At 47.9% G+C, this 10,000-nt stretch overlaps 1 protein-coding gene across 2 annotated transcripts in view; it reads left to right on the top strand.

Moving 5' to 3' along the window:
* LOC110499449 (serine/threonine-protein kinase LMTK1) overlaps positions 1 to 10,000 on the top strand; it is a 103,238-nt gene that overhangs the window by 38,600 nt on the left and 54,638 nt on the right. For both annotated transcript variants that reach the window (XM_036956307.1, XM_036956306.1), the window contains exon 2: positions 9,480 to 9,613. In XM_036956307.1, coding sequence (XP_036812202.1) covers positions 9,480 to 9,613 — 134 coding nt within the window. The remainder of the gene's footprint in view (positions 1 to 9,479; positions 9,614 to 10,000) is intronic.

Here is a 10,000-nt window from a genome sequence, read left to right as displayed (position 1 = left end):
CTCTGTACCCCGACTAGAGGCCAGTCGTGTCCTATCTCTGTACCCTGACTAGAGGCCAGTCGTGTCCTATCTCTGTACCCTGACTAGAGGCCAGTCGTGTCCTATCTCTGTACCCTGACTAGAGGCCAGTCGTGTCCTATCTCTGTACCCCGACTAGAGGCCAGTCGTGTCCTATCTCTGTACCCCGACTAGAGTCCAGTCGTGTCCTATCTCTGTACCCTGACTAGAGGCCAGTCATGACAGCTCAGACAAGTTATTAATTCATTCATTCACAAAGCATTGGCAAAAACAGACGTTAAACTCAACTAGAGCCTTGGCTCAACGACTATTTAAATACAACAACACTCTGATCCAGTTCTGTCTGGCTCAGACTTGTCTGAAGCTAAAGTAGGGCCTCTTAGTTTCTGTGTTCCTGTAAGTACTGGAGTATACGCCAGGGGGAAAGAATGGGTTTCTGGGTAGAAAGCTCACCCACTCACTCCTCCTCCTCTCTCCTCTCCTCCACAATCTCTTCCTTTCATCATTGAGTCATCAGACCGGTTTTCAGCTCTCTCAACTTCCCAGGGCTACCTAAAAATGGCTACCACCCCTGAGTCACTCAACAGGAGGCAAGAGGTTTCTACACAACAAGGTTCCTACACAACAAGGTTTCTGCACAACAAGGTTCCTACACAACAAGGTTTCTACACAACAAGGTTCCTACACAACAAGGTTCCTACACAACAAGGTTCCTACACAACAAGGTTTCTACACAACAAGGTTCCTACACAACACGGTTTCTACACAACAAGGTTTCTACACAGCTACAGATACAACTACTGTTCACTAAGACAACTGCTCCTACACTTTCAACTGAAAAAATACCTCTCTAGCTCTCTCTCTCTCTCTCCCTCTCTCTCTGTCTCTCTCTCTCATGTACCTCTCTCTCTCTGTCTCTGTGTGTCTCACTCCCTTTCTCTCTCTCTCTCTCTCTCTCTCTCTCTCCCTCTCTCTCTGTCTCTCTCTCTCATGTACCTCTCTCTCTCTGTCTCTGTGTGTCTCACTCCCTTTCTCTCTCTCTCTCTCTCTCTCTCTGTCTCTCTCGCGCTATTCAATTAAATTTGCTTTATTGGCATGACGTAACAATGTACATATTGCCAAAGCTGACTTTGGATATTTACAATATAAAATAATAAGAATCAAAATTGTCAACGGGACAACAGTAACAACAATAACCAAGGGTCAAAATAACCATACATTCAACAATAACAATAAGCATACAGTAGAGGACATGTGCAGGTTGATTGGTCTGTCAGATACGGTCCCTCATCTTATGGCAGACAGCAATGTAGTGCGCTGCCAACCCACTGCTCTCTGCATCCTCCCCCAACAGGACGGGTAGCCTACTCTCATCAGAGAGGTCTTTGAAACCTCGCACAAGGGTTTCAAATTTGGAGAAATGACACTCTCTAATTGTTTTATATTTTTGACATTTTGTCAGGAAATGCAGCTCTGTCTCAGGTTCTGCTGTTGTGCAGTGGTTGCACAGCCTTTCCTCTACAGGGAGCCAGGTTATCCTGTGTCTCCCCTTCTTAATGCCAAGGCTGTGCTCACTGAGCCTGTACTTTGTCAAGGTTTTTCTAAGGTTTTGATCAGTAACCATGGTCAAATATTTAGCCATGGTGTTGTGTCGATTAAGGGCCAGATAGCACTTCATTTTGCTTTGTACTTTGTGCTTGTGTTTCCCAATAAGCAATGTAGTATTGTTTTGAATGTGTTGTTTTAACTGTGTGTTTGGTTTATTCTGATTGATTGGATGTTCTGGCCCTGAGGCCTCAGTGTGTTAGTAGAACAAGTTTGTGAACTCAGCCCCAGGACCAGCTGGATGAGGGGACTCTTTTCTTTGCTCAGCTCTTGGCATTGCAGGGCTTAGTAATGATATGAGAGTGGGTCAGGTCAGTGTATTTTAGATATTTCCAAAATGTTTTTTTTTTTGTCAAGTTTTTATTATTAGTGGATATTGGCCTAATTCTGCCCTGCATGCATCGTTTGTAGTTTTCCTCTGGACATGTAGGAGAATCTTACAGAACTCTGAATGCAGGGTTTCAATGCGGTGTTTGTCCCATTTGATGAAATCTTGTTTTGCAAGTGGACCCCACACCTCGCTGCCATAAAGTGCAATTGGTTCAATGACACATTCAATTAGTTTTAGACAAATTTAATAGGTATTTCAATTTTAATTAGTTTTTTAATGCCCTGCGTGCTTTCTCGCTCTGTTCATTCACTGCCTCATTAAGGTGTCCAGGTGAGCTTATTTTTAAACCTAAGTAATTGTAGTGTGTGCAGTACTCTACATATGTTATATGTTGTACATATGTACATATGTTGAAAATAAGAATTTGTTCTTAACTGACTTGCCTAGTTAAATAAAGGTGAAATAGAAATGTTGTGTGTTTTACCCCCAACACCACTTTCCATCAATTTGTATAGCAGACTCTCATGCCAAATTGAGTCAAAGGCTATTTTGAAATCAACAAAGCATGAGAAGACTTTGCCTTTGTTTTGGTTTGTTTGTTTGTCAATTAGGGTGTGCAGGGTGAATACATGGTCTGTTGAACGGTAATTTGGTAAAAAGCCATTTTGACATTTGCTCAGTACATCGTTTTCATTGAGGAAATGTACGAGTCTGCTGTTAATGATAATGCAGAGGATTTTCCCAAGGTTGCTGTTGACAGATATTCCACGGTAGTTATTGGGGTCAAATTTGTCTCCACTTTTGTGTATTGGGGTTATCAGTCCTTGGTTCCAAATATTGGGGAAGATGCCAGAACAGAGGATGATGTTAAAGAGTTTTAGTATAGCCAATTGGAATTTGTTGTCTGTATATTTGATCATTTCATTGAGGATACCATCAACACCACAAGCCTTTTTGGGTTGGAGGGTTTTTATTTTGTCCTGTAACTCATTCAATGTAATTGGAGAATCCAGTGGGTGTAACGATTCTCTTCTTGTGAAGTAGAGGCGGACCAAAGCGCAGCGTGGTGGTTGTTCATTGTATTTATTGACGACACTATACATGAACAAACTAACGAAAAAAAACAAGAAACGTGAGAACTCAAAACCTAATACAGCCTATCTGGTGAATACTACACAAAGACAGGAACAATCACCCACAAACACACAGTGAAACCCAGGCTACCTAAATATGGTTCCCAATCAGAGACAATGACGAACACCTGCCTCTGATTGAGAACCATATCAGGCCGAACATAGAACTAGACCAAAACATAGAAAAACAAACATAGACTGCCCACCCAACTCACGCCCTGACCATACTAAATAAATACAAAAACAAAGGAAATAGAGGTCAGAACGTGACAGTACCCCCCCCCAAAGGTGCGGACTCCGGCCGCAAAACCTTGACCTATAGGGGAGGGTCTGGGTGGGCGTCTGTCCGCGGTGGCGGCTCTGGCGCGGGACGCGGACCCCACTTCGCCATTGTCTCAGTCCGCCTTATTGTCCGCCTCCGTGGCTTACTCACCATGCCCACCCCTCTCAATGACCCCACTGGACAGAGGGGCTGCTTGGGACAGAGGGGCAGCTTCTCGGGACAGAGGGACAGCTGCTCGGGACAGAGGGACAGCTGCTCGGGACAGAGGGACAGCTGCTCGGGACAGAGGGACAGCTGCTCGGGACAGAGGGACAGCTGCTCGGGACAGAGGGACAGCTGCTCGGGACAGAGGGACAGCTGCTCCGGGCGGAGGGGCTCTAGCGGCCCCTGGCTGACTGGCGGCACTGGCGGCCCCTGGTTGACTGGCGGCGCTGGCGCTGGGCTGACTGGCGGCACTGGTGGCCCCTGGTTGACTGGCGGCACTGGCGGCCCCTGGCTGACTGGCGGCACTGGCGGCCCCTGGCTGACTGGCGGCACTGGCGGCCCCTGGCTGACGGGCGGCATTGGCGGCTCCTGGCAGACGGGCGGCACTGGCGGCGCTGGGCAGACGGGCGGCACTGGCGGCGCTGGGCAGACGGGCGGCACTGGCGGCGCTGGGCAGACGGGCGGCACTGGCGGCGCTGGGCAGACGGGCGGCACTGGCGGCGCTGGGCAGACGGGCGGCTCCGGCAGAGGCGCCGGACAGGCGGGAGGCTCCGGCAGCGGCGCCGGACAGGCGGGAGGCTCCGGCAGAGGCGCCGGACAGGCGGGAGGCTCCGGCAGAGGCGCCGGACAGGCGGGAGGCTCAGGCAGAGGCGCCGGACAGGCGGGAGGCTCCGGCAGAGGCGCCGGACAGGCGGGAGGCTCCGGCAGAGGCGCCGGACAGGCGGGAGGCTCCGGCAGAGGCGCCGGACAGGCGGGAGGCTCCGGCAGAGGCGCCGGACAGGCGGGAGGCTCCGGCAGCGCTGGAGAGGAGGAAGGCTCTGGACGGATGGGCCGGAGAGACAGCCTGGTACGGGGAGCTGCCACCGGAGGGCTGGGGTGTGGAGGTGGTGACGGATAGACCGGGCCGTGCAGGCGCACTGGAGCTCTTGAGCACCGAGCCTGCCCAACCTTACCCGGTTGAATGGTCCCGGTCGCCCTGCCAGTGCGGCGAGGTGGAATAGCCCGCACTGGGCTATGCAGGCGAACCGGGGACACCGTGCAAAAGGCTGGTGCCATGTAAGCCGGCCCAAGGAGACGCACTGGAGACCAGATGCGTAGAGCCGGCTTCATGGCACTTGGCTCGATGCCCACTCTAGCCCGGCCGATACGCGGAGCTGGAATGTACCGCACCGGGCTGTGCACCCGCACTGGGGACACCGTGCGCTCCACAGCATAACACGGTGCCTGCCCGGTCTCTCTAGCCCCCCGGTAACCACAGGAAGTTGGCTCAGGTCTCCTACCTGGCGTAGCCATACTCCCTGTTAGCCCCCCCCCAAGAAATTTTTGGGGCTGACTCCCGGGCTTCCATCCACGACGCCGCGCTGCCTCCTCGTACCAGCGCCTCTCCGCTTTCGCCGCCTCCCGTTCTTCCTTGGGGCGGCGATATTCTCCTGGCTGAGCCCAAGGTCCTTTACCGTCTAATTCGTCCTCCCATGTCCATACCTCCTCGCGCTGCTCCTGCTTTCTCCTTTGCCCATTACCACACCGCTTGGTCCTGTTGTGGTGGGTGATTCTGTAACGATTCTCTTCTTGTGAAGTAGAGGCGGACCAAAGCGCAGCGTGGTGGTTGTTCATTGTATTTATTGACGACACTATACATGAACAAACTAACGAAAAAAAACAAGAAACGTGAGAACTCAAAACCTAATACAGCCTATCTGGTGAATACTACACAAAGACAGGAACAATCACCCACAAACACACAGTGAAACCCAGGCTACCTAAATATGGTTCCCAATCAGAGACAATGACGAACACCTGCCTCTGATTGAGAACCATATCAGGCCGAACATAGAACTAGACCAAAACATAGAAAAACAAACATAGACTGCCCACCCAACTCACGCCCTGACCATACTAAATAAATACAAAAACAAAGGAAATAGAGGTCAGAACGTGACAGTGGGTTCTGGTAGTCTTTAATAGTTGATTCTAAGATTTGTATTTGGTCATGTCTATGTTTTGGCTCTTTATTCTTTGTTATAGAGCCAAAAAGATTGGAGAAGTGGTTTACCCATACATCTCCATTTTGGATAGATAATTCTTCGTGTTGTTTGTTTAGTGTTTTCCAATTTTCCCAGAGTGGTTAGAGTCTATAGATTCTTCAATTATATTGAGCTGATTTCTGACGTGCTGTTCCTTCTTTTTCCGTAGTGTATTTCTGTATTGTTTTAGTGATTCACCATAGTGAAGGGTCAGACTCAGGTTTTCCGGTTTCTCAATTTTTTTCTTCGATTTTTTCATTCTTCATCAAACCATTTGTCATTGTTGTTCATTTTTTTCGTGTTTTCTATTTGAGATTTTGAGATTTGACAGGGAAGCTGAGAGGTGAAATATACTGTGAAGATGTTCTACTGCCAAGTTTACACCTTCACTATTACAGTGGAACGTTTTGCCCAGGAAATTGTCTAAAAGGGATTGAATTTGTTGTTGCCTAATTGTTTTATGGTAGGTTTCCAGACTGCATTACTTCCATCTATAGCATTTCTTAATGTTACTCAGTTCCTTTGGCTTTGATGCCTCATGATTGAGTATTGCTCTGTTCTGCTGTGGTTTGCTCTGGTCTGATAGGGGTGTCAGTGGGCTGACTGTGAATGCTCTGAGAGACTCTGGGTTGAGGTCAGTGATAAAGTAGTCTACAGTACTACTGCCAAGAGATGAGCTATAGATGTACCTATCATAGGAGTCCCCTCGAAGCCTACCACACATACCTACCGCACATACCCAGCGTGCGACAGAGCTGCAGGAGTTGTGACCTGTTTTTGTTGGTTATGTTGTCATAGTTGTACCTAGGGGGGCATATGTCTCTCTATCTCTCTCTCTCTCTCTCTCTCTCTCTCTCTCTCTCTCTCGCTCTCTCTCTGTCTCTGTCTGTATCTCTCTGTCTGTCTCTCTCTCCTTCTCTCTCTCTCCTGTACCTCTCTCTTTCTCTCTCTCTCTCTCTCTCTCTCTCTCTCTCTCGCTCTCTCTCCTTCTCTCTCTCTGTCATGTACCTCTCTCTCTCATGTACCTCTCTCTCTCTTACCTCTCTCTCTCTTTCTCATGTATCTCTCTCTCTTGTACCTCTTTCTCTCATGTACCTCTCTCTCTCATGTACCTCTCTCACTCTCTCTCTCTCCCCATCTCTCTCTTTTTTACCTCGCTCTCCTTTCTTAAAAGAATAGTGCTCTCTCTGAGAATGTCTATCCTCTCATGAGGGCTGTGCTTCAGATGTAGTTAAGCTGCAGCTGGTCCAGAACAGAACGGCACGTCTTGCTCTTCACTGTAATCACAGGGCTGATATAAATACTATGCATGCTCGTCTCTATTGGCTAAGAGTTGAGGAGAGACTGACTACATCACTTCTTCTTTTAGAAGAAACATTAATGTGTTGAAAAGTTCCAAATTGTTTGCATAGTCAACTAACACAGGTCTGACACAGTCCACAAATCCAGAACAATTTCAAGAAATCCATCTCATATTACTCAAATGAAACAGATGAACAGATGAAGCAACACCAACGCCTCTCCCCTGTTTGACCTTTGACCCAGATGGTTCGTGCGTATGTACTGATATGTCAGCTACGTGTTGAAATGTATGTAGTTCTGTCCTTCAGCTGTGTAAACAGGAAGTAGAGCCCCCTTCTCCACACACCCACATCGACTCCATTTCCCCATCCAGCTCTTACATTTCTTGTCTATTAAATGTCCTGTATAAAGTCCTGTTTCCATGTACTGTGTGGACCACAGTAAGAGTAGCTGCTGCTTTTGCCACAGCTAACGAAGATCCTAATAAAATACCAGAACACCAAAATGGAGCGATGTGCCTGTTGTATTTCTCTGTCTCCCTTTAGGGAGCTGACAACCTCTTGTCTTTCTTAGGATCTATATTCAGTACAGAACAGAGCAGGACAGGGGTATTCTCCATCTGCACTGGCTTCATTAGTGGAGAGAGAGTCAATCCCATCCATCTCCCCCAGCTAGCCAACAGCAAACGCAACACAAAGGCTGTGTGTGTGTGTGTGTGTGTGTGTGTGTGTGTGTGTGTGTGTGTGTGTGTGTGTGTGTGTGTGTGTGTGTGTGTGTCTAGTAATTTATTTATTGTTGACACATATTAGATGGTAATAGTGGTGAATGGTGTTTTCATTAACTGTTCTGTTGAACAACATGTCACTCACTGTCACACCCTGGCCATAGAGAGGTAAATAGATTCTCTATTTTGGTTAGGCCAGGGTGTGACTAGAGTGGGCATTCTATGTTAATTTTCTATGTTTTGTATTTCTTTGTTGTTTGGCCGGTGTGGTTCTCAATCAGAGGCAGCTGTCTATCGTTGTCTCTGATTGAGAACCATACTTAGAGGCTTTTTCACACATGGGTTTTGTGGGTAGTTGTTTTCTGTTTTGTGTCTTTCTGCACCAGACAGAACTGTTTCGGGTTTTTGTTCATTCTCTTGGTTATTTTGGTTAGTCAGTGTTCAGTTCCAATAATAAAGATGAACCCGTACCACGCTGCACCTTGGTCCTCCACACCTTCCAACAGCCGTTACACTCACATGGTCACGCACACACACGCACGCATATCTGCAGCTAAACCCAGCTAGGCTTCTAACCACACATCAGTACAATATAATGTAGACCTTCCAATGTTTATCAACTGTAGGGCAGGCTCCTATCTCGCTCTGTCTCCAATATCTTCCTCTCTGTCCTCCCTGTCTCCCCCCATCTCCTCTTCTCTTTTGTCTCCTCTCTCCTCTGTCTCCTCTCTCTCCTCTGTCTCCGCTCTCTCCTCTGTCCCATCTGTCTCCTCTCTCTTCTCTGTCTCCTTTCTCTACTCTGTTTCCTTTCTCTCCTCTGTTTCCTCTCTCCTCTGTTTCCTCTCTCTCCTCTGTCTTCCCTGTCTCCCCCCGTCTCCTCTTCTCTTTTGTCTCCTCTCTCCTCTGTCTCCTCTCTCTGATCTGTCCCATCTGTCTTCTCTTCTCTTCTCTGTGTGTTTGTGTGTGTGTGTGTGTGTGTGTGTGTGTGTGTGTGTATTTGTGTTTCACCTTACATCACAATTAGACAGTGAAAGTACTGTAGATTGTGTCTGAAATGGCACGGTTCACTATAGTGCACTATTTTATACCAGGGACCAAATGGTAGTGCACTACTTTATACCAGGGCCCAGTAGCAAGGCACTAAGCCGTAATTGCTCTGGATAAGAGCGTCTGCTAAATGACCAGGAATGACGCATGTCTTTGGTAGAAGAAGATGCTAGTGCCTCCGCAGCGTGATGTTCTGTCTGGCTTCTTCTTCTGCATGATCGCTGCTACTATCGGATCCTTTTTAAGACTGTAACCAATCTCACTATGTATCTTATGTGTATATACACTGAGTGTACAAAACCATGAGGAACACCTGCTCTTTCCATGACCGACTGACCAGGTGAATCCAGGCCAAAGCTATGATCCCTTATTGATGTTAAATTACCTTTAATCAGTGTAGATGAAGGGGAAGGAGACAGGTTCAAGAATGATTTTTGAGCCTTGAGACAATTGAGACATGGATTGTGTCTGTGGGCCGTTCAGAGGGTGAACGGGCAAGACAAAAGATTGAAGTGCGTTTGAACGGGGTATGGTAGTAGGTGCCGGGTGCACCGGGTTGTGTCAAGAACTGCAACGCTGCCGGGTTTTTTCTCGCTCAACAGTTTCCAGTTTGTATCACAGGAGGTTGGTGGCACCTTAATTGGGGAGGACTGTCTGATGGTAATGACTGGGTTGTTTCAAAGGTAAACATAGGCACAGATACTCATTAACATAATGCGAGTCTCTTTTTTTTTTTTTCTTCAAATTTCCCAACTGTGTCAATAAAGATATTGATTGGCTCTCTGGTTGTATTGACTCTATCTTGCAGATGGCGCTCCGCTAAGTGGGATGTCTTGGCCGTCTTCTCTGGCGGTTGTGGCTGTTTCCTTCTCTGGTCTCTTCACCTTCGTCTTCCTCATGCTGGCCTGCCTCTGCTGCAAGAAGGGGCATATCGGCTTCAAGGTGAGACAAACACACACACACACTCACTCACACACACACACACACACACACACACACACACACACACACACACACACACACACACACACACACACACACACACACACACACACACACACACACACACACACCCTCTCACACACACACTCACTCACACACACACTCACTCACACACACACACACACACACTCAGTCACACACACAGACACACACACACACACACACACACACACACACACACACACACACACACACACACACACCGCACCATGTAGTATTTTCTCTAGTGACCCATGTTGAAGTGTCTTTAAACCTCAGAGCTGCTGACATCCTTTAGATGGGTTTTCTGCTCTCAGTTAAAGACCTCTTCCAGAGACTCTCTGCAGA

The sequence above is a fragment of the Oncorhynchus mykiss genome, chromosome 20 (assembly GCF_013265735.2).
Source record: "Oncorhynchus mykiss isolate Arlee chromosome 20, USDA_OmykA_1.1, whole genome shotgun sequence".
NCBI classification, from domain to species: Eukaryota; Metazoa; Chordata; class Actinopteri; order Salmoniformes; family Salmonidae; genus Oncorhynchus; species Oncorhynchus mykiss.
Note: the sequence above shows the minus strand (reverse complement) of the source record. Positions and strands in the feature narration are given on the sequence as shown.